Source organism: Lagopus muta, chromosome 9 (assembly GCF_023343835.1).
Source record: "Lagopus muta isolate bLagMut1 chromosome 9, bLagMut1 primary, whole genome shotgun sequence".
Lineage (NCBI taxonomy): Eukaryota > Metazoa > Chordata > Aves > Galliformes > Phasianidae > Lagopus > Lagopus muta.
In genome coordinates this window covers 20,403,269-20,431,256 of record NC_064441.1, presented here as the reverse complement: position 1 = coordinate 20,431,256, position 27,988 = coordinate 20,403,269, and the positions used below count along the sequence as shown (strand labels likewise).

Genomic DNA, 27,988 nt, shown 5'->3' with positions numbered 1-27,988 from the left:
TTTTACTTTGGCCATGATCTTTACATTGCTATGTACTTTGCAGTTTCTAAAGGTTTTTCTGTGGTCTTTAGAAAACGTGATGCAATGTTTTTCCTAACTGAAAGTTCCTTGACTTTTACTAAAATGTTAATGCTTCGAGCATTTAGCAGAGAAGTGAGAGCTGGACCTTTCTCAAAGGCTCCTGGTGTTAGGGTAAGAGGCAGTGCACTGGAGTTCCCCCAGGAGAAGCTCTGGCTGATATTTGTTTTGACCATGAGGGTGATGAAGCACTGGAATAGATGTTGCAGGATCACCTTGCTTGGGATACACAGAACTCACCAAGGCCCTGAGCAGCCTAAGCTGATTGACCCTCCTTGTGGCAGAGTGAGGCCAAGGACTGCTGCAGCTGCCTTGCAATCTGGGTTCCCCTGCTCCATTTGAGAGGTGGTGAGAGGTGTGCTACTGCATCCAGCTTTTCAGATACAGGAGTGATTCCTGCATGCTCCTGTTCTCTTTTCATTAGTATCATGAAGTCAAAATGTATAAACTCATTTTTCTTCAGTCACCACACACTTAGTTTTAGAGCATTGTAATGAGCAGCATCCCCTCAGGTAACTGAGCAAATCAAAAGGTGGAATTGTACCAAAATAAAAAACGTCAGCAAAATCTGAAGGCTCTCTGTCTTTTTGAATGTTGTCACATACGCTGTTATTTGCTTCTCTCCTTTCTTTTGTATTGATTTCTGACTTTTTCTTTCCTATTTTGGCCCTTTCTATGTGGACTGAAAAGGAAAAGGTACAGTAACACCACACTGTGCACGTACCCTGCATGAGCAACTCCTGTCCTGCCCAGTTTGCATGCTGATGTGCTAGGTTAATCTGTGCCAGATAGGCAGCATGTAGGGCAGTAACCAGGCAGTGGGTAATACTGCTGGTGAGCCCAGAAACTGCCTGTTGAATGCATGTGTACTGAATGCTGCCAATTCTTTGGGCAGAAATAGCAGAGGAACAGGTAAATGTGCTATCTGTAATGTTTTAGAGCAGGATGTGTCTGTAGATGTTTGCAAAGGCGTTGTTTCAGGGCAGGACGAAGTAAAGCTCTTCCATGAGATCACCATCCATCTGTTTCTGCCTGAGAACTGTTAGTGGGAGCACTGGAGATTAGATTAGGACCTGAGTCAGGGAGCCATGAGCCAGAAACTCTGGGAAACTCAACAAGCAGACAGCAACTTCTGGCTGACCCCATGCAGCAGCTGTGCAGCTGAGGAGGAGCAGTGGCTTCCTGGGGAGGTGACTGAATCCCTGCTGTGAGCAGTCACTTCGTTGCACAAGCTGGAGTGGTGGAGAAGAGGCTTCAGCACACCCTGATTTAGGAGACAGCTGTTGTGTTTTCAAGGGAGATGGTGTCTGTAACCTGTTCCTGTAGCACACCATCTCTTGTCCTCCTGATTCTAGTTCCAAGAAGGATACCTCCTGGGAGAGCATTTACTGGTGGTAGGCCTGATGAAGGTGGGAAGAAAGCATCTCATTTGTAGCATTTGAGTCATTCTGCAGGAAATCAAGCCTTTTGAATGCAGAGAAATGATGGCTTAAGAAAAAAAAAAAATCTGGTTAAAAACCTGATTATCTGAGATCAATTCTGCTTATTCCTGTGTTCTGGAAAGTCATGTTTCATATTCAAAAGCTTGTTAACAATTTACTTGTAGGGCTGAGTACCATCTGGTTCTGGCTCCAGACTGTGAAAACAGCAGCAACAGCAATAGTTACTGCTGGAAATAGTTCAGATGAAGAACTGCTTTATTTACATTGTAAAATTGAAGATGTTTCCAGACAGTTAGTAGCCACCTTTGTTTCAAGCATGTGGAAGATACTTTTTAATCCAAAATGTGCCTTAAATTCTATTGTTATTAGTCTGGAAAATCATCAAATGAGCTTTTATAACCCTTTGCTTTTATCTGTTTTTGTTACTTCAGCAGTTCATCAGTGGGAGCTCATTGACTCAGACATTTTGTTTTGTGTTGGGTGCAGTGTTGCTTGTCTGATTTGTTTTTAAAATTGTCAAATGAGTCCTCCTTGTGTGTTATCCTGTGATTGACTGGAAATGAGAACAAGTGCTGATGTGTTTTTCTTTGGGGTTTGCTTTCCAAGTGGTTTTTTCTCTACTCTGAAAACGCATCTTAGGCAAAAAATGGGCACTTCCTTTTTGGGAACTCAGACTGACCCACCCCAGTTCCCTCAGCTGCAGGTCTGTAAGTCTGAAGAAGGATTTATTATTTTCTCTTCCCTTTCAATTAACAAGTAGTTCTATATCTTCACAAATTTCTCCTTAGGGAGGGAGGTTCTGGCTGGAGTGGAGCTCAGGACAGGCAGAGGATGTATCGTAATTGATCAGAGATCTGCACACTGTAGGCAGTGAGGAACCGTAAAGGAAAACTTCCCCTGGAAGACTGTTATAGAGCTCTTCATTCTTTAATGGAGGAATAAATTGTTCTTAATTCAGAAGTGTTCAGAGCTGCAGAGCACTGTCTGAAGAGTTCAGTGCTGTAGACAAGCTACTTAGCAGGCACTTGAAACGTGGTGTTTTGCTGTCACACAGGGCTCAGCACATGGCATACAGGCACCTGGTTGCCATCTGGATGCTCTTCCACTCAAGACCACTTTTCTGGACAAAATGATGCTAATTTTTATTGCACCTTAGAATACTTACTTCTCCGATTTCTTGCTCTAGTGATACTGCAATAGTTTTGGCTCCACATTTCTCATATATTGAATGAGGGCAGCAGTTTGAATTCACTTGAAGTCACTTGAATTGCATGCATCTTTTGATTGATTAAACAAGAGCATCAGTGCTATAGAACTGATCAGTAGCTTGTGCAAATGTCAGAGCTTTCAGAGCTGCTGCTATACCTGTATATTCTGCCAGTCTGAACCCTTCTGTTCTTGGCTTTGAGAGGCCTTTCTGATAGCAGAATTTGAAAGGTGACTCCCACAGTGTGCTCAGCCTCCAGTGTGTCAGTGATACAGGAATGCATCATGTGGTGTTGGGGAGGAAATGAGAGATACTTCCATGCTCTGTTTCACATCTGGCACATAGCTAATGGACCTGCAGCTTGTATGGAGAGATGTCCTGTGCCTTGGGCACTGCTCCCAGAGGGTTCTGGGGCTCAGCTGCTGTCTGTTCCCTGGATCTCTCTGACCTCTCCCTCTCTGCTCAAGGCAAAATGCATTAACACAGTATTTCAGTGGCACTTCTGATATATTTCAGATCACCAGTCTTCATTCCAACAATCCTCACCAAAAAAACCCAACAAAGCTAGATGTTTTGGCTATTCAGTTTTTAATGCCTCTGCGTTCCCCTATTCTATGTCCTTGTTTTGTAATGTTAAAACAAATTTTTGTATTTCCCTGCAATCTCTGTACTAACAAAGTGCTCTGATCTTGGGAACTCTTCATTAGGAGTGTAACTGTGAGCCTGTGAATTGTTAATGCACCTCCAGCATCTGTGTATGTCAATAACTGTGGTACTCTCTCTTTAACTTTGTACTAATTCTTATGCCCTAGATCAAAACCAGGCTCTGCGGCTGTGTCTGGGCAGCACTGCTGTTGGGGCTCAGTATGGGGCTATCTCTGCTCTCAGCATCAACAACGACTGCTCCAGACTCCTGTGTGGCTTTGCAAAAGGACAGGTAATTCCCATGAATTGGTGGTTCAGTGCTGTCCTGTTACTGAGGGACTGTTCTAGTATAATCCAAGCTAAGTGCACTCAGTACATAGCTGTTAATTGTTTTTGTGCTGAATATAGAAACTCAGTGATGTGCCATCACACAAGGTGATGGAGAGATCCCTTGACAGCAAATATTTTATACTGAGAACAACTTGCTTGCAGATCACAATGTGGGATCTGGCCAGTGGGAAGCTGCTACGATCAATAACAGATGCTCACCCCCCAGGAACAGCCATTTTGCACATTAAGGTAACAGATTTTTTTTTTTTCTTTTTCCAAAGAACCTGCTCATATTCAGTCAGATCACAGAATCACAGAATGGCCTGGGTTGCAAAGGACCACGATGCTCATCTGCTTCCAACCCCCTGCTGTGTGCAGGTCCCCAACCAGCAGCCCAGGCTGCCCAGAGCCACATCCAGCCTGGCCTTGAATGCCTGCAGGGATGGGGCATCCACAGCCTCCTTGGGCAGCCTGTTCCAGTGCCTCACCACCCTCTGTGTGAAAAAACTTCCTCCTAATCTCCAACCTAAACCTCCCTGTCTCAGTTTAACACCATTCCCCTTTGTCCTGTCACTGTTCACCCTCACAAACAGCCGTTCCCCCTCCTGTTTGTATGCTCCCTTCAGGCACTGGAAGGCCACAATGAGGTCTCCTTGGAGCCTTCTCTTCTCCAAGCTAAACAAGCCCAGATGTGCTAACTTCTTTTGTGCAGTACTTCTAGATTTGCAGATGAGAGCAGTTACCTAGGAGTTATGTGGCAGTAAATATCCAGAGGTGAAAAAAATGAGCAGAAATTTAAAAAAAGGAAACAAAGTATATTGCTAGCTGAAATCATAATATTGGCAGTGAGTTGCAGTATAACAAAAGCTTATTGTCTGTCCAATCTCTGATGCCAGAATCTGTGTAGGTTTAGATGCTAAAATATGTGTATCTCCTGGTTGGAGCAGTGATCTTGGTGCTTCACCTTGCTGAGACATCTCAGGTCCACTGAGTACCATTCACAGAAATAGAGCAGCATGTCTGGTGGAGCATGGCTCAAAGATGGCTTCTTACGTACTGCTTGGCCTCACCTGGCTTACCAGAAAGATTTTGTTGCTATGAAGTGCCCCTGTACTGCTGCATCTGAAATACTCCCATCTCAGGCAACTTTGTCCTATGCATAACGATGCATCTTCCCCTTTTTTGGGTCCTTGTTCCTCATGTCTCCCTTCTGGCCCATAATCTGATGGCAGTACCAACGTTGAGGAGTACTTGGACCTTGCAATCCCAGATGCTTGTGCTGGATTGCAGAGTCTTCCAGAAGGGTCTCTCAACTGTGTACATGACCCTTTCTTACCTTATTTGATTTCATTAGGTGCTATGGATGTTTCTGATTTTTGGTCTCACAGCCCATTTGTCAGTTCTGGCACCAACCTAGAGGCTTGAAGCTGTGAGTTATTCTGGTAGCAGTGCAGATTTTGATGTCTTGTGGTTCTGAGCAGCAATAGAATGTAGTGGGACTTTGATAACAGAATCTAGCAATGATGCTGGAGAGATGAGGGCAAGACACAACACTTTGCATTTCCTACACATCATTAAAAAGCCATCAGTATTCTTGATGCTAAATGTTGAAAGTGTATTCCTGGTAGACATAACATACAGAAGTAAATGCACTGTAGATAATGCTGTAGCATGAGTTTTTCAATTATTTTTTTGTTTGGTGTCTTATTTGTTAATGCCAATTCTAATTTGATTGTCTGCTCAGTTTACAGATGACCCGACACTTGCAATTTGCAACGACAGTGGAGGCTCCGTGTTTGAACTCTCATTTAAGTAAGACAGCTCTTACCTGATAGAAGTTGGCAATGCAAGCAACTAGTTCTAGGTCAGAACTTCTAAAACCCAAGCAAAAAAGCACTGCAACCAGTGAAACTATTGTCTGAATATTGAAGGTACAGCTCAGGGCTGCAGTATAATTTTAGTTGAAGCAAGGCTTGTTAATGGTCAAATAATGGCTTAAGTTATTAATGTTTTTATTTAGGTATTGCCCAGGATCTTGGCATTCCTGATTGACTCTTGGAAGTTGTCATATAAGTGCTGCCTTGGTTTTCCTTTCTTAGTGAGAGCTGCTCTTCACTAACTGCTCATTCTCCTCTTGCAATCCCGAAGAGGATGTGGGATAAGGAGAAAGGACTGGGCTTGTTGCTCTGGGGAATCTGATCGTGTGCTATTAAATAAGACCCTAAGGACTTCTTGTCTGTACCCAAGCAGCTGTTTGAAACTGCTTCCAGCAACAACCCAAATTCATCCCTGGAGCTGTGTACAAAGGCTTTTTGGAACAGTATTTCTGAAGGATTGTGCATAAGATTTCATGAAAATGTTAGGCTGATCTCCTCCTGATAACTGTTAAGCTGATTTCTCTGGTTTGCAGGAGGGTTATGGGAGTGAGAACGTGTGAATCTCGATGTCTCTTCAGCGGCTCCAAGGGGGAGGTTTGTTGTATTGAACCATTGCATGCAAAGGTTGAACTGAGAGACCATCCTATCACCCAGTATTCACTGCTGGCCATGGCCTCCCTGACAAAGGTAACTCGCTGCAGGCAGAAGGCTTTATGAGAAGCCACAAAGAAACTTCCTGGTACATCCTCCAATGTTTTATTTTGCCTTTTTGTTTCTTTGAAGATACTGGTTATTGGCCTGAAGCCATCTTTGAAAGTGTGGATGACTTTTCCCTACGGTCGTGTGAGTTACAAAGCTCAATGCTTGCTTTTTTTTGTTGTCGCTACCAACAGTTCTTGTAGTGAAGGGGGTGAGATCAGGACTAGGAGTTGGTTTTACTGCCTTACCAGCACACATTAGAACTACAGTTTCACAGCATAGAGTTTAATGCGTTGGTCTGCCAGGTGTAGATTGCAGGCAGAGAGCTGAATCTCTTGAAGATGCTGTTTTTTTTCCCAGAAGTGGGAAGGGAGGAGCTTAGGAGTTGCTCAGTTTCTTGTCTTCTCTACTGTGGCCTGGAAGCCTTGACTGATGGGATGCTGGCCTGTTGTCTCTAAGTCATGTGTGTAGACCAGAGAACACAACCTTCTGCTCAGCTTTCAGCACACTAAGGCATTGCTTTATGGCCCGTGTGCACACCTGGCAAAGTCAATGAGCAGCAGCTGATGAGCATCACACACCCTGCTACCAAGGGGCTGCCTTGCATACAGTCTGTGCTTCTTGTCTCTCAGATGGACCCTTCGAGTGTCCCCCTCCTGGCCTGGCACTTTGTGGCTGTACAGAACTCAGTGAACCCCATGCTTGCGTTTTGTAGAGGCGATGTCGTTCATTTTCTTCTGGTAAGTTTGAATGTTTTGTTCTGTGTTTCAAATAATCACTTCTTACTCAGTTGACTGAGCCTCTGGCTCGTGTAATTCTAGTGTGTGTGTGTGCGTGCTAGGGGTGTCTGCAGCTTGCAACAGGCTTGGGAAAAGAAGCTGGTTGTTGCTCTTCAGCAAACAGTGGTGTCCTTCTTTGAGGATCTGGAGAGCTGAGCTTTGTGTATTCCAGAAGGAAGTGTTGAATATAACCTCTCTTCATTTCACCTGGAGGTGGAAGAATGTGGATTATTTTGAGGAGACCATATGAATTTGAGATGCTATTTTGTTTTTTCGTATGAAACACAGGTCTGGAAAACTTAGATAAACCACTGAGAGACAACTGCTTTCAAGGTGCATGTGTTTAGGTATGCCACTTTTACTGCTGAGATCTGCAGAAGCTGTATATGCAGTTTTTTTTTTTTTTTTTTTTTACTTTGAAGATTTCATGTCTGAATTCAGTATGTGAGCAGTGCTCAGGCTTCAGAAAATGGAGTGCTCTGGCTTGGAGTGCTAGGATGTTTAAGGAGCTGTTTTGGCATATGACTCCTGCAGTGCAAACAAGTGATTGGAAGTTAATCCAGCAGAGGGCATGTGTTCTTCTGCTTCCTTCTGAGAGCCAGTCCTCAGACCTTTTCTGTTTCCTCACATATGTGAGAGCTTTGGAAGTGGGTCACAGCACTCTGATTCAGAACAGTGTGTGCTGTTACTGGGTGCTCAGCCTGCTCGTGTGAGCTGCTCTCCTGGAGCTGGTGTGATGCGTTTGGGGACTGAAGAATGTGTTCCTCAGTCTTGTCTGATTTCTCTTTTAGGTAAAGAGGGATGATACTGGTGCAATACATGTCACTAAGCAGAAGCAGCTCCATCTTCACTATGACCTCATCAACTTCACTGTAAGGCTCAATACTGTTTTTTTTACACAAATTTTCTTGTAATTGTACCTCAAGATCCTTTAGTTGTATGTACCACACGTATGCACTGTACTTATCTGGAGTTCAGTAATGGAGAATGTCTTTAAACTTGGGATTCATTAGAAAACCAGCCTAATTGAAACAGCAAGTAGCAATTAAGAGGTAAAAAAATGAACAAACAAAAGAGTAGTTGTATGTAGGCAAAATACTTCCTTTTTCTGGGAAGATGGTAGCCTTGTTAAGGAAATGTTTTCAGGAGCCAAAGAGAATTTAGCAAGCAATATTTTTACTCCTTACTTAAGAATGCAAACTTCTCTGAAATTAGCTCAGTAAAATTCTAGTGCTTTTATATATGGATGCTTCCTAGCGTGCCCTGATTGCTTGATTTCAACAACAAAAATCCCGACTCCAAAACACATTTACACAATAGAGAGAATAAAGCATGAAAGGCCAGAATACCAAGACAGGCCTCCAAATCAGCCAGCATTTTCTAGAAATTAGATTAGAGTTAGCTTTGAAATGAGGATGAGGTTTTTTTGTTGTGTTTCTTTTTGTCATGGGAATGGTGAGGTACTGGAGCTGGTTGTCCAGAGAAAGCCATAGGTGCCCCAGGCCTGGGGGTGTGGAAGAGTTTGAGGCCAGATTGGCCTTGAACCAGTTTGAAACTTGTCATCACCGTCTGTGTAACATGACCTGGAACAGGTTGCCCAAGGAGGCTGTGGGTGCCCCATCCCTGCAAGCATTCAAGGCCAGGCTGGATGTGGCTCTGGGCAGCCTGGTCTGCTGGTTGGTGACCCTGCACATAGCAGAGGGTTGGAACTGGATGAGCACTGTGCTCCTTTGCAACCAGGACATTCTGTTCTCAAGTGCTTAAAAAAATGGGAGAAAAAAGCCTTTTTTTTTTTTTTTTTTTTTTTTTTTTTTTTTTTTTTTTTTTTTTTTAGGGCTTTGATCATAGAAGTAGAAGTTTAAGAATATAGATGACAGGCTTTGACTTAAACTTGGATGTACAACATCTTTTTTTAATGCTTCTTGATGCTCTATTTAACTCCCAAGGGATCTGAGAAGAGGTGTTGTAGTCATGTTTTTGAGGCTTTTGGATGGAAGGTGCACTAGAGCATAAACAGTGTACCAACAGGATGGATTGCCATTTGTCTGCAGGTGTTTTCTTTGAAGAGATGTCATTGTAGTTTTTCTCAGTGTAAAAGCTGATATACTCAAGAAGGAATCTCCCCATCGTTACCTTTGGAGTTATACATGGTTGCTGTTTTGTAGTGATGGTATATAGCATTGAAGTTGCTAGTGATTCTAGACCTTCTGGTGTGGATACTTGGGGATATGCCCAGATCTGGTTTAGTTCCCTCTAATGACACGTGAGTTGCTGAAATCTGCAGTGTGTTGCCTTTTTCAGTGGATAAACTCACGAACAGCAGTGCTTCTGGACAGTGTGGAGAAGCTGCATGTCATCGATCGTCAGACACAGGAGGAGTTGGAGACCATAGAGATTCCAGAAGTTCAGCTGGTCTACAACAGCAGCCACTTCAAGTCCCTGGCTACAGGAGGCAATGTCAGCGAGGCGCTGGTGGGTGCAGATGACCTACATGTGTTTGCCTTAAGTGAGAGAAAGTGGAGATTTGGAAAAAGGGCTTTGTGAAACATCTGGAAAATCATACGTGGTGTTGATTTAGCCAGCTAACAGGCAGTTTGTGTTTCCTTTTTGGGGAGCTGCTCCTTATGCAGGGGTAGACAATGAAACATGGGATGTACAGTAGTTCATTCTTGTTTGAAAGGCCAGCTGTGGAATTTTGCTCAGTTCCAGACACTGCAGTGCCCTGTGACCAGGCCTTCTGGTGACTGCCATTAAAGCCTGAGACATAAGGCTTGAAAAAATGATGGGCCCAAGGAAATTTTTCTTGTTGAGATGCTCAGCAGCACTTTAAGCTGCATTTACAGCAGAAGGCCATGATGTAAGAGCTTGCTTACTTACTATTGCCCAGTAATCTGTGTTGTTCTCTCCCAGTCTTCATTATGTTGTTTTAATTACAGTGTTCAGGTGTACATGGGTCTTTTGGAAAATTTTACAAAAACAAAAGGCAGTTTGACTTGCATGACATTTTTTCTCTCTGCAGGCATTGGTTGGAGAGAAAGCTTGTTATCAGTCCATCAGCAGCTGTGGTGGCCAGATCTTCTACCTGGGAACTAAGGTAAGTGTGGGGAGTTTGTAATGTAATGTTTGTAATGGAAATAAGTGACATTGACTTCTGGTTGTTTTGCACTTACATCCTTGGCTTAAAGAATTTGCAATGATTTGATCTTAGACAAGCTCTGAGCTCAGTAATGATGTGATACTTCTGCGGTATCCTCGTTTATGCCATTTCAAAGTAGAGTTAGCTTTCTCTGTCTTGAACTTCCATTTCTATTTCCTAGACATGCTGATGAGTAAATAGAGTAAATAGAAGAAGATAAGAGGGTAGGGAAAGGTGGACTCCATTGAGTGGAGTTGATAGAAGGATTATTCCGATTGTTTTTCCAGTGCAAGCACTCTATGAAAAAGCAGAGAGAGGTGTATTACAGGATGCTATGTAGAAATCTCAGAGTTGCTTTACTTCTTTATTAATACCAGCCTGCTCTGGGGGGTCAGTAGGATGCATGAGCAATTGTAACTAAATAATGTGTTTGGTTGTTGTTTTTTTTTTCCTTTTCTAGTCAGTTCACGTCATGACATTGAGGAGCTGGAGAGAGGTAAGTTGAGAGGAGAACTGTAGAACTTGGTAGGTTTGAATTGCTTAAATATAGCCTAGGAGGGAGTGAACTATGGAGCTATAGCATTTGTGAAGAATGTTCTGAGTGCTGTGTTCAGGATTCCTAATTGCTACACAAAGCCAGCACTGTAGGTATTCTGCTTTCCACAGTGGGATGCTATGGGACTGCTACTTGCATGAGCTTGCAGGCTGAATGGAATCCTTGTTTTCCCGAGTAAGGCAAACAGTGCCTTGTGAGGTTTCAGCTGCTATTAACTAGGCAGAGTCACCGTGCTCTGTGGCATTGGAATGCAAAGATAGGGTAAAGGAATGGAAGGAAGTCTGGTTCCTTGTATTTTGTCTCCAGCTACTGCAGGAGCTACATCTTCAAATTTATCAAAGACTGCCCAGAAACCTCACTGGGTTTTTGGATCCTTGTTTCTGTTGCTAGAAGCTGTTTTGGATTATCATTTCTGTGGTAGCTGAAACCCTATTAATTTCCAGGTTAAAGTAATCAGAGATCTGTTTATATCTCTTTGTTGCTTTGCTGTTCTTTTCCATTGAGAAGAAAAGCATTTTTTTCCGTTCTAGTTCATCACTTCACAGTATGTTTATTCAGAGTGTGCACATTGTCCATTAGACTTTGTTTTGCAAGGTTAAGCACATCTTTCATCACCCTCCTGTTCCTTTCTTTTTCACAATCACCGTTTCCTACACATCCTCTGTGCTTAGTTTCTTGTCCCATGTGACTCTGGATAGGCTCTTGCAATCCCATGCACAGTGGCATCTGTTCTTCTCTGTCTCTGACAGGTAGGTCAGAGACCTACTTGTACCTCCTTGGGTTGCCTTTTGCTGTTTTATTTTTGGCTGTATAATATCAGTGGCTTGTAGCTGACAGCTGAACTCTGACTTCTGTTGTAGACTACTTGTGCCATTGGATTGCATTGTGCTTCTCTCACCTGGCTTTAGGGATTATCCTATTGCTTTTTGTCTTTGTGGTCTTCAACCCACGTTGAATGTTGGTCATTAGCAAACTTCATTAGTAAATTCTGCTTGTGCCAAGTTAGTTTATCAACTCATTTTGAAAAAGGGACTTCAAGGCTGTTTCTCAAGCAACTCAAATAGTTGTCTTTTTTCAGTCACGCATTTCTACTCTTGGCAGTGACCTTCACCATTTTTTGCCTACAGAGTATGAACAGTTTATCTCTGCTATGATACAGTTGCTGCTTTTGGTTACCAGGATCATTCTCCTCTTCTAGTTTTCCCTCCAGCCGTTCACTGCCACCTCTGCCAATGAGAAGTCTTGCTTTGAGCCATGATCTCATGTACTTAGAATTCCAAAATCAATCCCAATGCACATGCCCTGAGTCAAACTCATTTTAAATTACCACGTGGTTTCTATAGTACTGGAAGCCTCTTTGTTGTAGGTGATTTACTCAAGACTTGTCATGGAGCAGGTGTGGAGGTGAGGGTTACAGATGTGGACTTTTTTGTCCTTTTCAAGTGTGCAGAAGAAAATGTACATCCGAGATAATTTTGAGATGTTGCCCATTACTGCAGTTATAGTCAGCTTCAGATGTTTCCTATTTCCTTGCTGTCAGCCATCATGATCTGCTGCTGGTCTTTAAGAAGGAGAGAAAATAGTCTTTTCTCTAACACTAAGATCTATTGTTACTTATTATTTTAGAGAATTGATCACCTTCTGAAACAAGAGCGTCTCACTGATGCCCTGGCTCTTGCTTGGTCCTTTTATGAAGGGAAAGCAAAGGCTGTAGTAGGTAAGTGTTTGTGTGAATATTTCCAACTGAAATCACTAGGGAAAGTTTTAAACCTGTGCATATACTGGTGCTGGCATCACTGTTGTAGGAAAAAAAGTTGAGAGGTAATTGAAGGAGAGAAATGAGGATGCGTTGCTTTGGGTGCGACAGGAACAACACCACCAATATGGATCAGTTTGGCTTCTTTAGAGTCCATAAACCTTTAGGAGACACCTTTTTTCAACTGAAAATCAGACCTGATCTGTGTTGTGACTCCTGTTACTGCCTTTTCATGAAGGAAATGGATCCAGCTGTTGAATAACCAGTCAGCAAAATATTTCTGATGGTCATGTGTGACCTGTAGGTAATCTGCAGGGTGATGCTCCCTCAGCTCTGTCAAGCAGGTACTTCTAATTGAGGCCTCCTCTGTCTGTACAACAGACTGAAAGTACTGTTGGTTTTTGGCACCATGTTTCCTATAAAGGCCAATGTATTGTGAGGAACAAGTTCATTGTGTCAGAAGCTGCTGCTTGGATGGTCTGACTGGGGTTGGGCAAACTGAATTTTCAGCAAGTAACATTTGGTGGTTTTGACAGATGACTCTGAAGGATAATATCCTCCTGCTGTGAATTGCTAGTATGTGAGGATGTGTCTTGTTTAATGCATGGCAAAATGCAATTAAGCAAATTATTTTGAATTCTGGAAAATTATTACTGTCTTCTGAGTTGGCATTTAAGAATTGTTTGTTCTTACAGTGTGCTCCTTCACATCAATGCATCCTCCAGCCATTGACCTCCTATACACCCTGTGTCAGTTTTCTGTTAATTATTCTCTGGATGTTAAACTTGTTTTCTTCTGTCAGACAGCACTCAGATCTGGTTTTGTCATTCTGGATTGCTGGAGCAATCTTTAAATTAAGAGAGTAAGGACTCTGTATCTAAATATTCTGACCTCCCTATCTCAAGCTGTGGTATTTATAGTGCACCTCATTGTTTGTTTGTTTGTTTCCCCTAACCCCTTCATTCTTTCTAGGCTTGTCTGGGGACACAAGCAAGCGGAAAGCAGTCATTGCAGACAGAGTGAGTCACTGATCTCTTCCTAACTAGGTTTTCATGTGCACTTATGTGATGTTAATTGTGTTCCTGGAAGGAGTAGCATCTCTCCTCCAGAAGTTATTTCAGTTAACTCTTGAAAGCATACACATGCCTGTCTTGCTATGATTGTGAGCAGGATTTTAGAAGAGGTAAAGATGAGGATAAAATCTGCAGCATTAGGAAAGGAGACACCGTTATCTTGGCCTTGAGATCTCAAAATCCAGTCTCTGTTCCCTTCACAGGGGACAGAAACCCTTTTTGGAGATAATTGCAGTTTCCTGCTGTTTAGCTGTTGAGCATTCATCAGTATGTAACTTTCTGACTCCCTGGTTAGAGATCTTGATCATGTATACATGGAATATATTTTTAACTGATTATGTTATGATTATTGTCACAAGATTGTGTTTCTAGGAAGGATGTTTAAAATACTTAATTATTGCAGTAGTTATTCGTCTTTATTCTTACTTCATGTTGTGTTTTCAGATAAGTAAGCTCTGTTATTTAAGATACTGTAACTTAAGCTCTGAGTGGAAACATGGCTGCAGTGAGTTCTGTGCTTCAGTTTGTGCTGCAGTCATCTGCCTCAAAATGTGCTGGCAGCCTGGCATTGCAGTTACTGTAGGCCTTCAGAACCCCCCTGGGCCACTCCTGTTCCATCTCCTGCAGTTGTCTAAGCAGCCTTGTTGGGAGTACCAGTTGTAGCCTCTTCCTTTTTTCCTTTCTGCCCATTAGAGTTCATGCCCAAACTGAAACAACAGCGTTTGCCATGCTGCCAGCCCCCTAGCCAGGCCATTAAATGTGCTACCAGGCCAGCCTCTAGTGTAGGATGGAAATGAATTTTCTTGTTTCTTGTAATCCAGATGGTTGAGATCCTTCTCCATTATGCTGATCGGACTTTGAAGAAATGCCCTGACCAAGGAAAAATCCAGGTTATGGAGCAGCACTTTCAGGTATGTTGCTCCAAGGACTCTCTTGAATAGATATATGGAAACTCTTAATCAGAATTGTCATAGAATCACAGAATGGCCTGGGTTGAAAAGGACCACAATGCTCATCTGCTTCCAACCCCCTGCTATGTGCAGGTCACCAACCAGCAGCCCAGGCTGCCCAGAGCCACATCCAGGCCTTGAATGCCTGCAGGGATGGGGCATCCACAGCCTCCTTGGGCAACCTGTTCCAGTACCTCACCACCCTCTGGCTGAAAAACTTCCTCCTAATCTCCAACCTAAACCTCCCCTGTCTCAGTTTAAGACCATTCCCCCTTGTCCTATCACTACCAACCCATGTTGATACTGCATTGCTGCAGAAGTTGCCTGTGTAACAGTCATGACTTGTTGGGAAATTCTTGTGTGATCAGTGGGAAAGTGGCAAGTCCACGTGTGACTGTGTTTGCCAGCAAACTCTGGTTGGTGGAAAAGTTGTGAGTGTGCCACTGTATTGGCCAGGCTTCATTTTGTGCTGTGCAGGATGTTCTGTTTGGCAAGATCTTTGCCAGTCACCACAGCTTTTTTGTTCCTTCCCCAGGATGTGGTGCCTGTCATAGTTGATTACTGCCTTTTGCTCCAGCGCACGTAAGTCTGAGTTTATAAATCTGTGCCCCATGACAGACCACCACCCCATGCAGTCCTGAGTGCTGTCTGCTATAGTATCACTTTGTTCAGAGGAGTCATTTTATGACATGATGTAGAACGTTACGGTTTAGAGGAAGGTTTGAAGATTGGTGCTGAGGTCAGTGTATTCAGTACCCAAAGGTTCCTGTTAAGTTTCTGCTGATGTACTGACGAAGAAAGATTTGGTTCAAATTTTCCCCCACACTTAACAAAATTTTCTCCCTCTGTCAAAGATTGTTAAATTTTGGTGTTGTCATCATTCCTCCTCCAACAGCAGCTTTTTTGTTGCAACACACATGGCTTAATTTGTTCCGTGTAGTTGCCCCTGACTCACATCTGCATGGGAGGTGAATGGGGCATTTAGCTGCTGAGCTGAAGGAATAGTTATTTAATTTGGAGTTCTCAAGTGGTAGGTAAATAGGAATATTTTAATAATCTTGTCTGATAACTGAAAACATCTTTCTTCCTAGAGATCTATTATTTAACCAGATCTACGATAAGATGAGTGAGAATTCTGTAGCCAAAGGAATCTTTCTGGAGTGCTTGGAGCCATATATCTTAAGTGATAAGCTGATGGGAATCACAGCTCAAGTGATGAAAGACTTGCTCCTTCACTTCCAAGACAAGAACAGGTTGGAAAATATGGAAGCCTGCATTGTGCATATGGATATCACCAGCCTGGACATACAACAGGTTTGTCTTCCAGACTGAACACTGCACCGAGTTCCTCTGAATAAATGACAGCATCCCCTCATCACTCATGCAGACTTCTTTTCAGTACAGCATAGCTTGTGGAAGGCAGGGAGTCACCTTTCAGCAGACAGAAATTATCTAGTCCAAACCAATGGTGCCTTTTGGCCACTAATTTGTAACAGGACTCTGCTCTGTGTCCTTGCAGGTGGTCCTTCTGTGCTGGGAAAACCATCTCTATGATGCCATGATCTATGTCTACAACAGTGGAATGAATGACTTCATCAGTCCCATGGAGGTAGGAGAGATGCTCATTTGTTTATTTGCTGAGCATGCAGTCTTTGTGAGAAATGGCATTTTAGGCTAATACATAATCTTCTCATTCAATATATATGTTCTGTTCTTTTTCATTCAGAGGGAGAAATCATATACAATATGCAGTTATTTGACTACATGCACTTAAAAAGTGATTTGTAATTACAGTGCTTTAGTACACACATTTTTCATTGACAGTGTATGTGAGGTAGCAATGCTCTGCAAAGACAGAATGAGAAAATTGTGTTTAAAAAGGCAGAAGAGAATACCATGATGAATTAAGGAGATCTGGTGGCAGATAGCTGAGGAACAGGAAATGTCCTGGTCTGTTATGATTTGAATGTTACTTCTGAGACCACTGAAGTTGTTGGTTTTTTTGTTTTTTTGGTTTTTTTTTAAGTGTGGCCTTTTGTTTAGGGGTAGATCTGATTGGCTGAAGGGTGTTTTTGGTCATAACATCAGTTGGGATAGACATCTTTTGCTGTGTCTTGGTGTCCTTGTTCTTGTTAATTAGAAGACCTGGTGAGAAAACAACTTTTCTGGGGAAAGTGTTCCAGTGATCTCTGCTTTAAAATCAAGTGGAATCTTTGCTCTGAGCCTTTCCAGCTGCTTGAACACTGCCCTTGTTCTTGTCTTTTGAACAGAAGCTGTTCAAAGTCATTGCTCCTCCACTGAATGCTGGGAAGTCTCTCACAGGTACAGTATTATTGCTTCTGGAAGAGTTTCTAGATCTGGGGTTGGATGTTTCAGACATTACTGGTCACTTGCATACGCTCCCTATTAGGATCTTGAGAAGAGGAAAGTGCTCTGGTACTGTTCAGTGTCTGTAAAGCTGCTCTACTTACAGTGTGTAAAATTGTGTGCATGTCAAATGAGGTGTTCTGCTAATAATTGGGAAAAAACAGCTGCATCTCTGTGTCTTCTGAAAAAAAGGTGACAAATGATTTTTGTTTTGTAGATGAGCAGGTGGTAATGGGCAACAAGCTGCTCGTGTATATAAGGTAAGGCCATTTAGAAAGAATGTGTGCTGTTGCCTAGTGGGACCAGATTTTAATTAATTATAGTTGCAAAATCTTAGGCTGTGTTGTGTTTCAGAGTCTGAGGGATTATGTAAAATACCAATGACTACTTGCTATGGCTGCCTTAGTCACTATGGCTTGTGGCACATCATGGAGCCATGGAATATCCCAAGTTGGTTGAGACCCTCAGGGGTCATTAAGTCCAATCCCTGGCTGCAGGCAGGAGCCAGAATCCAAGCCCTGTGTCTGAGAATGGTATCCAAACGCTTCTTGAGCTCCATCAGCTCAGGGCTATGAGTACTGCCCTGGGAAGCCTGTGCCACATCCATCACCTTCATGTGCAGAACCTTTTCTTAACCCCCAGCCTTACCCTGCCCTGGTGCAGCTCCATGCCATCCACCTGGGTCCTGTCATATGAGGGGATAGGTGGGGTGAAGTTAAATACTTGGAGCTGGTAAGCCATGACTATGACTTTTGTCTTTTGGTTTCTCCTTCATCCTGTGTGTGACAGTGCTCCTTGAGCGAGGAGTCAGTAGCCTGAGAAGCCTTATTTGAGCTCTTTGGGATAGCTGTGCTTACTGTATTGCTTGTGATTTGCTGGAAGTCATTCTGAAATGGCCCAGTAGTGATTAATTAATGAGTTCCCTTTTCTGGAATCTATCCGAGTTCATGAAATTTTGATTCTGGATTATTGCTGCATCCAAAAATGCAAGAGAGATTGCTTTTTTGGGGGGGGAAATCCTGAGATACCACTGTTGTGTTCCTGCTGTGCTATGACAGACTTTGGATAGAAATTCGTGCGTGCAAATCTTGTGTATTTGCAGCCATCCTGTCTGCAATACTTGCCCTCATGATACACAAAATAAATTTAAGAACATCCTGAAAACAGCATCAGAAAATAGAATGTTTTCTTCAGTCTGTTTAATGTTAAGAGTTAACTTAAAAGCAAACAGCCAACCAACCCACACAAACCTTTCCCTTTGTTTCCTATAGCTGCTGCTTGGCAGGCCGTGCGTATCCATTGGGTGATATTCCTGAAGATCTGGTACCTCTGGTTAAAAATCAGGTGAGTAACCTTCTGGAAGGGCACTCTATCACGTGAGAATTTAGAAAAGAAAGCATGTGTCTTATTTCTGAGTTTCTGATGGAAAGCAATTATTAATCTGATGTCTGATAATGGTTTTGTCACAGAGTGCACCTGGCTGGAATCACAGTTAATGTGTACAGGAAGTATGACAAGATGTGCAGGTTGCATGCTGTGAAAGTTGGCATAGTGACTGCCAAGTAAATCTCCTTTCCTTATTTCCATCAGAGCCTTCAAGCCAGCTATTTCTTTCTCTTTAAGCTGTGCCTGAATCCTGGCCCAAGGCAAAGCTTAACTCCTTTGGATCCCCAAGAGTTTATTGAGGTGGAAGATGCCTTTGATCACCATTTTGTGCTCATAAGAATATCTTTCCTTAATTCCTGATTAATTTTGCTAGCAAAATAGTTTTCTTTTTGGCACATAGTATTTCATTGTAACTTCAGAGCTTTAAGAAGAGGTAGTGCTTTCTTTTTGGCACTTCCTTTCTTCAGCACAGCAGAAAAGGTAGATGCTTTTGTTGCTAACCTAGGGCTTGTAGCTGTATGTATGTGGTAGCTCTGGGTTGCTGCAAACCCTTTTCTCACAGTTTGCCAGCCATGCTGCTTCCTTTTGTCAGAGGAGCACTGGGCTGTTGCCCTCTCCCGTGGCCTTATCTAATTGTCTCCTGCACACTCTCTAGACCTGGCACAGCAACAACTGTGGCTGGAGGTCTGAGAAGCAGAAGCATAACCAGCAGTAACGCTGGGGAGGAGCCATCAGTGTCTCCTTGTTATAATCTCTGACAGTGGTCCTAAGAGTCTTACTTAAGTAACATCTTCTGTCTCAGTTCTTAAATCCAGCACTTTAGCTACATTATTTTTATTAGATGGTTTTCTTACTAGTTCCTAGCTGGCAGAAGGTACCAGGTTCAAGGAGACCAAGTTATACAGGGAAGGCTGTAGTTCTGAAAGTCAAGCTGCTAATTCCTTCTGGCTTCTCTGTCACCATGCTATCAAGGAAGTTAACTCAGAACAGGAATGAATGAGAAAATGAGACATTTCCTGGGGGGGGGGGGGGGGGCATTTTTACTGTCCTAGGAAAGCATGTTGCCTGTCAGTTCCCTGTGGGATCCTGGTGTGTACCTTAACACATGATGACAGATGTGGCCACTCTGCAGCCTTTCTGCTGGCAGGCAGATCTGTTAGGAGCTTTGACCAGTGCAGGACTGGGACAGCTGGAGCTGTTGCTGTTTGTTGCCTTGGAAAGGACTGGACACCTCTATCATTGGCTAGATAAAGGCAGTTACTTTCATTTTTGAAAGGCATACTCAACTTTCTGAGTTAGGAAGTCAGCAAAGGAGTTGGACAACGCTTGTGTCAGTTTTTGCAGCCCCTCAAAGTGAGGGGGCACATTGTTTGGCTCTTCCTAAAGGAACTGCTGATGAGGGGAGCTGTACCCTGCTTAAGGAGCAATTGCACAGCTGCTGAGGAGAGCTGCCAGCATGAGCAGGCAGTTAATCTGACTTCAGACAATTCAGTCTGCGAGAATGAGCCTTAATTTTTAGGTGTTGGTTGGTAAGTTGGGTGGTGAGCCTAAGGAAGGGCTTTTTTCTCCTCCTAACAAGCGTCAGGAAAAGCACAGTGATGGACTGCTAATGTATTTTAAAGCTTAAGTGCAAAGCAAGAGGTGATGCTGCTTTCCAATGTGCTTTGCAATATCGCTTATCTGAAATCCATAGGAAACCTGCTACGTGTGAATCTTCATTGCAGATCTTTGAGTTTCTCATCCGGTTGCACTCAGCAGAGGGATCTGTGGATGAGGAGGTCTACCCTCACATTCGTACCTTGCTGCACTTTGACACTCGGGAATTCCTTAATGTTCTTGCTTTGGTAAGAGACCACTGATTTCTTCCAGGAGAACAGCACAGCACTCATTCTTGTGTTATCTGTGCTGTGGTTGTATGATCTGCAAGATTCTGTTAAACAGAAGTTTATGTTGTAGCTAAACCAATAGCTACTGGCTTGATGCAGGAACAGTTTTGATGTGCATTCTGTATCAGAGGAGATCATAATAGTCCTTTATGTCCTTAAGTATACGTTGATGAACATCTGATGTTGTATAGTGAGCACTCTGGAAGCAGAGGCCATCTTAAGCATAGATAAAAAAGGAGTAATGTATTTCTAAATTCCATTGTAGTACTGACATCTTTCTCCATTATTAAAGGTTTGGCTTTCTTTCTAAGTTTCTTGTATTTCCTCTCTCTATTTGGGCCTGTTAATTTGGTTAAGTGTGTAAGAACTGTTGTAGTAGTTACAAAAAGGCAAGTTGTGTCTTGGAACCTGCTGCTTAGGCAACATGCACATAATGGGCTTAAAAGCATTGTCAGCTTTGCAATGTGGCTGCTGCTTCATGATGGCTTACATTTCTGGGGCTACCAGTGGACAGCATTCCTAAGATGATGTCAGTGTTTTTCACCTCATGCAGACTTTTGAAGACTTTAAGAATGACAAGCAAGCTGTGGAATATCAACAGCGCATTGTGGACATACTTCTGAAAGTGAGTGTGCCTAAAAATTAACCTGTGCTTACGTCTGACTGATGATATTTAACTGTGCAATAAAGCCTGTAACGTAGATGAGGGCTTTCCAGTCCCACAGGGGGTGACACCACTGAGGAAGTGGGCATGGATTCACCATGGCCAAGGCTTGTTGGTTGTATGTTTCAGAGTGAAGCTACATGACATTAAATGTGACAGAGAGGGCTCCATCCTATCTGTGATTACACCTGGGCTGTGTTCTGTTGTTAGGATCCTTTCTGCACTGCTGAGTTAATTTATATCTGCTTCTCATTTGATTCCACTCCCTCCTTCTATCTGAGCAGAAAAGCTGTCCCAGGAACCTTGTGCTTGGCAGGATGCCACTGCTCTTCTGATAAAACCCTGCTCCCTTGTCTGTGCGTGCTGTTTGGGATGTAACATGTTCAGAATGACAGGCCTATCTTTAGGAGATGGGAGAGAAGGGGAATGTCAGAGTTATCAGGCTGGTGCTGTAGAAATCACTTGTCATCTGCAGACTGTGTTCCTTAACAATGTTCTCATTAAAAGCTATTGCTGCCAAATGCCATTTGGTTTCCCCTTCAGAGCTGTCAGCATTAATAATGAGTAATTCCACTTGGAAGCTGTTTATGTATAAACATATCATAAGCAGTGTTTCCCTGTTGCTGTCATCGTTGATAGATGAAAGCAAGGGCAGCAATGAGTGAATTCAGTGACAGAGCTGCATTGGGTGACCTGAGAAATGCCTCTGTGGGGGACCTTCAGTGAGCCCTGCTGAGTTGGGTGCTGCCACAGAGATGTTAGCTCTGTGCTAGGTTAGCCCTGCTAGTGTTGGTAGCTGCTGTCAGCAGAAGGTGGCACACTGCAGCTGTCTTCTGGACTTACTGTGGGATGTGTTTCTGTAGCATGATGCAGGCTATGAGAAGTTGTTTATAAGTACTCTGTGCTGCTGGGCTCATCACAGATGGGTTTTGTCCTCTTGCAGCAGAGCCCAGCGCTGCTTCTTGGGAGGCAAAGGAGGGCAGTTGATGGGAAGTGCTGCAGGATGAGATGCACCTGCATACAAACACCTTGGTGTTACAAGAACTCAGTCTCCCTTTGTCTGGAATGTGCTCTCCTTCTGAATAAAGACTTGAAAAATCTTAGGACTTTTGATGTAAAACATTTGTCTTTGGCAAAGAAAGCACTCAGGAATCATTTGGATAACACAGATACAGCAGGCATCAAATGTCATCTTTCAAAATGCCCAGGTGTTTGGCCTGCAGCTCTGGTGAGGTTTCCATATCAGAGCTCTGGTGGTTTCACCTTCCCAAGGACTGGTGAGGATCCAACCTGTGAAAAACAAATCCAAAACAAATAAAATAATCCTGTTTTTTTTTTTTTTTTCTGGTCAACCATATTTTTAGTGCCGTTAGCTGATGTCATTCTTACCAAGCTCCTATATAAAGCAGAATTTTTTTTAAAGCAGAAAATTGAAATTAAAAAGAAGTGATAGCGTTTCAAACAGAGCTGGACTGAATTCCTTAATGTATCTAAACTGTCTGCCTCCATCTGTGTAAGGTAACCATTAGCATCTCATGGGATCTGCAACTCTGAGTCACTTGAAGAAAGCAGCTGCACGTCCCAGGCATACACTGAATGAGGTTATGAAGTGTGAAATGCTGTCTGTAGGCTTTGTTTAGAGCACCTTGCAGATGTCAGTGACAGAGTGGTTCAGGTGATGGATTTCCTTCCAGCTAAATGCCCTGCTCTTAGAGGGGAGACTTTCCAAAGAGAGGCATTTCACCTTCCCTTGGTGTTTGAGGGGCTTTTCCTTTTGCAGGTGAGAGGTACCAAGTGTCCTGCCTTTCCATATGCCAGGCAGGTGATGAGCACTCTGCTGGTCTCAGACTGTTTTTGTGGCAGCTGTTTTGATACCCAGGCTTTCTGTAGTTTCAAGCTGAGTTAGCACAGCCACAAGTTTCTCAAAACATTGGTTGACTAACAATTCAATGTGAGAAAAGGCAATTTTCTCCAAGCCCACACTTGTCATTGAGTCATTGGATCAGTTCTGCGTACCACAGCTGAAGTGGTAAATGCCTGAGGTTTAAAGTCAAATGCATTTTTTTCTCCTATAATTATTTATGTTGTCTTTTCTCTTTGTGTGACATTTTTCTGTCCCAAAGCTCAGTCACACATGCAGTGATTAGCACAGACTGAAGAAATGGAGGTAGATGTGAGTTTCCTCAATGCTGTTTGGAGCGCCTTCACACCCCAAAATTTAGGGACATGAGAGAATTCTTCCCTTCAATGCTGGACAAAGAGGTTGAGCATCTTCAGCACTGGGGAAGAGATGTTTCAGCAAGGACGCTGCCTGTATCTTCAGGCCACGTGCAGTTGGATACTGTGGAAGGTAGATTGCTTGTTGGGCTCTAGTCTGGACTAGCAGCAGGAGACTGTATGGGTGTCTCAGGCAGGAGGAGGCTGTGCAGTGCTTTCTTGTTGCAGGGTTGTAATTAGTTTCCTATAGGCAACTGCAGATTCAATCGCATTTCTGTTTCTCTCTTTACTCTTTAATTATTCTTAGGTCATGGTAGAGAATTCTGACTTCACCCCATCGCAAGTTGGCTGTCTCTTTACTTTCCTTGCCCGTCAGCTGGCCAAGCCCAACAACACACTGTTTGTGAACAGAACACTTTTTGATCAGGTAAGTGATAGCAGAAAAAATTCTCAAGAGGATCCAACCCCACAGAAAGTGCGCCTGGTGCTGCAGACTGAGGCAATTCTGGGGCATTACAAAGCAGGTAGAGGTAGCATCCTGCTGGGACTTTGTAGTTTCAAAGAAACAGAGTCATAGAGACCACTGAAGCACAGTAAGCTGTGTATTCCAGCCTGCTGCTGGAACCGAGTGTGAAATAGGTCAGGTTGCAGGAGATGGAATTAGTGTAGCCTCCGCTCTTCTCCATGGGGTGGCAGATTTCTGTGGTCAGTAGCATGTCAAAAAACAAACCCTGCAAGGACAGCAGCTAATCTGTTTGTTTTAAGCCCCAGCGATTGTTTTATGACTCTGTTGTCACTAGTTCCACATAGGAAGATTATCAGTGTGAGGAAATAAAGACCACCAACTGAAATGACACTCCTGAACTTACAGAGCTATTGTATATGTTTTTATCTGGCAGTTTCTAGTTTCTTTGGCCACCATCCTTCTTTGGTGTTTGGAACAAGCTGAAAGGCATCAACGTATGACTGAAGCTTGCACAGATTAAGTTTATATTAGAAATTGTTTGGACTGATAAGGAGGTTTTAATTGCTATAGCAATTTTGCTTCAGATGCATACAGATATGTGAACACTGATAAGTAATGGTTTAGAAAACAGAATCATTTAGGTTAGAAAAGGCCCATGAGATCATTGAGTCAACTGTCATCGAACGCTACCCATTCCACCACTGAACCACATCCCCGAGCACTACATCACTTAAGTGCCTCCAGGGGTGGTGACTCTGCCACTTCCCTGGGCAGCCTGTTCCAATGCCACTCTTTCCATGAAGAAATTCTTCCTGACATCTAATCCAAACCTCCCCTGCTGTAACCCGAAGCCCCTTCATCATAATTTAAGACCAGACAACAGGTTTATGAAGTTTGAATAGATTCGGGTATTGATACATGTTAATTGCATGAATTATGTGATTTTCCTGGGTTTTGGGAGAGATGGCACAGTCCAGGAGAGAAGTCAGAAGGCTTGGAGTAGTGGTTGCAGCTGTTTTGTGTATAGTCCAGAGGAGAACCATGTGGTCACCTGAATTTTTTATATTCCCTGAATTACCAAAGGCTGGCCCTAGATCCAGGTGCATGGTCATGATTTTCCCTCCTGTGATGTCCTCCAGCAATCTTAAGTGTCCTTAGTTATAGGATCAAGTAGAGAGTACCTCACAGATGAATAAATTCAAATTGTACCATTCTGTTCTGATTTGCTGTTTCCAGTGTTGGTGCTCACAGTCTGCTGGACACTCGTGCATCTTGATGATCAGCAGATTACCTGCATGGTTTGGCTAGCTGCCTCCTTTGAGTGCACCCAAAACCATTCTGGAGTTTAGGACATGTGTTTGTTAGTATACTTGTGCTACAGAAAAAATTCACAGGCTAACATCTATGACAACTAGACCTAATTCTTGCTAACTTCTACATCTTCACACAGGTCCTTGAATTTCTTTGCAGTCCGGATGATGACTCCCGGCATTCAGAGAGGCAGCAGGTAATGGCCCTCAAGGAAACATTTCTGTAAGCCCTACATGTGTCCAGGCTGTAGAGCAGTGTTTGGCCTCGGTGGGCATGGATGCTGGCTGATGGCCATAGTGAAGGTTGTATGCCAAAGCAGTTAGCTAATATAAGAGTGATGAACTGAAGGGCTGTACAGAGCAGGACTGATAGAGGATTCTTCCCCAGCATTGTCTTCAAGAGAGGTTTGGCAGCAGTAAGATCAGAGACAGAACAGTTTTATGTAAATGCATAAATGCATAACCTTCGTAGCTAATGGGACAATCAGTCACAAATAAATTGTAAAACAAGCTGTGTGCTAATACAAAGTTTAGTGGAACAGGAGCAATGTACTTTTGAATGGCGCTGGCTGTTCAGCTGCAGTGCAAATAACTGCTCTTCCTGTCTGCAGGTGCTGTTAGAACTGCTGCAGGCAGGAGGGATAGTGCAGTTTGAAGAGAGCCGTCTCATCCAAATGGCAGAAAAAGCTGAATTGTAAGTTGCTGGGTGCAGTATATAAATGCTATCTCTAAAACTCCTCTAGCCTTTTTTCTTCCACGTCTTGTTTCTCCTTCACAGCTTTGTTTAGGATTGTTTTCCCTATGCGTCCACATATGCTTCATTTAATATGTTCACGTTTATCTGTCCCTGTCTGTCTTCTAATCTCACTGGGTTTGCTTGCTCCATCATATCTTACCAGTGCTTTCTGTTAGACCTGTGAGAACCTTTCAGCGTGAAACTCTGGGGCTTGATACGTTTTGGCACTTCCTATCCTAGAGCCCAGACTGTGCTCAAACCTATAGTTGTCTGTTTGAATACCACTGACAGATGGAGATGACTCGCCGGGGTGAGGCCCACAGGTGGATTTTAAAAGCATGCAAGGGTCTGGAGCCACCCCCACGGTACTTGTTATAGAATTGAGTAGGAGAGACAAAACTCAGTGTCTGGGAAGGCTGAAAATTACCACCATCTCCTTTAGCTGCTTTACCCTTTCAGAAAGCGTCTTTTATGCCTGAACAGAGTCAGCCAGGGAAAGCATCTTCATCCAAGCCTTCAGTTTGGATATTGTGTGAGTTAATTCACCATACTATGAAGAACCAGAGGGGTAGATAATGGTAGGACGTGCCTTGCCTGTTCTCTTGTCCAAGTGGAGTGACTACGTCATATTTTTCAGCCCTGATAGGACTCAGAAACGCATTGCTAGCACCTGAAAATCAGAACCACAATCAGTTGGATCACTGAATATCAATTTTATTTTTCCTTGCTTGTGGGAGCCCCAGAGACCAGCTCTGCAATTTCTGTTGGAGCTAAAGCATGAAGCTATTTAGCAGAACCTTCATGCTTTTTGCTTCTGTTGCACCTGTTTTCATCCCATCTCTTCCTGACTCAAAATATTAAAGGTGTTTATTAAAAGCTGAAACTTAAGAAGGTGTTGGAACACATTACGGAGTCATGTTTATTTCTTCAAATTAGTGTTGTGCATTAGCCTAGCTTAGAGCTGACTACATTATGGAAAGGCAAGATGATCCAAGAACAGCAGAGCCAGTGAAACCAGATTTCTCATTTCAGCTATCAGATTTGTGAGTTCATGTATGAACGAGAGCTTCGCTACGACAAAATCATTGACTGCTACCTGCGTGATCCAGTGAGAAAGGTGAGTGAGTAAACTTCTCCTTTCTTCTCCATAGCTGGCAGCCTGTCCTGCTGGCAGGAGTGTGTATGTGGGTACAGCAGCCCTGCTGTCTTGTAGTTCTGTCTCAAAACATACCTTCCTGTACTGCTGAGTTTTCTTATAGTCAAGGCTTCTGTACTTGTGTGTGTGTTGGAGAGGAGTTGACTTCTTTTTTTTTTTAAGCTTCAGAGATTTTGGTTTCCCTTTCAATTTTAGTCAGTGCCAATACATGAAACTCAAATGCTGATTGTGATTTATTGCAAAAGCTGCTGAAGGCAATGCTTTTTTTGTCATTAGTCCCCTCTTTTTGCTTATTAGTTGTCTATTATTGCAAATCCACTGCAGTTTTTTCAGATATTCTTTTCCCTACTACCATCAGAAGTTTTGGGCAGAGTCTGGCAAATGTGATCTCACCAGCTCCATGTGAATGTGCTGAAGGTTGTGTGGGTGAAGCAGTAGAGAGAGGTTATGGTAGTGAGGTGGTCTAAAGATGTGGTGCAGCAGAGTATCTGAGCTGAGCGCTGTGTAGGAGGACCTGGGGGAGAGGCAAATATCAAAGAAGAATTTGGGCATTCACTGGGAAAACTCTACCACTCTCTGGTAGAGGAAACTTTTCTCTGCCTGTACTTTCAGCTGAGGGTTGATGTCCTGTGCTTTTTCCTTGTGAGCAGAGGTAGTCATCTACAATGGTAAAGGAACACTTTGATCTTATTTTTTAACACTTTTAGTGTCATTCTCTGTTCTGTTTCTCTTGGCTTTTATTTTATTTTATTTTATTTTATTTTTTATTTTATTTTTTATTTTCAGGATGCTTCTGACTTGCTTAATAAGAGAGTACTAGCCCTAAGGTGATCCTCAGATAGTTAACAACAGTACTTTTACCAGCATAGAAAGGCATACTGAACCACTGATGGTTTTATGCTTTACAGGAAGAAGTTTTCAACTATATTCACAACATCCTGTCCATGCCTGGCTACAGTGCTGAAGAAAAGCAGGCAGTGTGGCAGAAAGCTTTGGAACATGTAGAGGTACAGTCTATCTTACACCCATGATACCTGAGCTCCTGTTAACTTGCTGGCTCTGCCTGGTGCTGCTCTGTTAGCAGAAGTGTTTTGTGGCTTGAACAAAACAATTAGCTCTCACTTTAAGATGCTTGTGTGGTTTAGTAGCGTCATAATGTAAATGCACCTCTTAAATTCAGACTGGGTTCCTTGGTTCCCTGGTTTCAGGTATTGCTTTTTGGAGGATGGGACTGTATCAGGAGATGATGGCTTTGTAAGTGCTATGTAACAG

The 27,988-nt window shown here is 43.0% G+C and overlaps 1 protein-coding gene across 1 annotated transcript in view; it reads left to right on the top strand.

Annotated features, from left to right (window-relative positions):
• VPS8 (VPS8 subunit of CORVET complex) overlaps positions 1-27,988 on the top strand; it is a 63,925-nt gene that overhangs the window by 6,638 nt on the left and 29,299 nt on the right. The window contains 26 exon segments of the mRNA XM_048954769.1: positions 3,540-3,664; positions 3,865-3,951; positions 5,447-5,514; positions 6,113-6,266; positions 6,363-6,422; positions 6,911-7,018; positions 7,849-7,929; positions 9,359-9,529; positions 10,077-10,151; positions 10,654-10,689; positions 12,376-12,466; positions 13,478-13,524; positions 14,400-14,489; positions 15,064-15,110; positions 15,620-15,842; positions 16,048-16,137; positions 16,799-16,850; positions 17,113-17,155; positions 18,167-18,239; positions 20,006-20,125; positions 20,721-20,792; positions 23,356-23,475; positions 24,965-25,021; positions 25,436-25,518; positions 26,593-26,677; positions 27,625-27,723. Coding sequence (XP_048810726.1) covers positions 3,540-3,664; positions 3,865-3,951; positions 5,447-5,514; positions 6,113-6,266; positions 6,363-6,422; positions 6,911-7,018; positions 7,849-7,929; positions 9,359-9,529; positions 10,077-10,151; positions 10,654-10,689; positions 12,376-12,466; positions 13,478-13,524; positions 14,400-14,489; positions 15,064-15,110; positions 15,620-15,842; positions 16,048-16,137; positions 16,799-16,850; positions 17,113-17,155; positions 18,167-18,239; positions 20,006-20,125; positions 20,721-20,792; positions 23,356-23,475; positions 24,965-25,021; positions 25,436-25,518; positions 26,593-26,677; positions 27,625-27,723 — 2,357 coding nt within the window.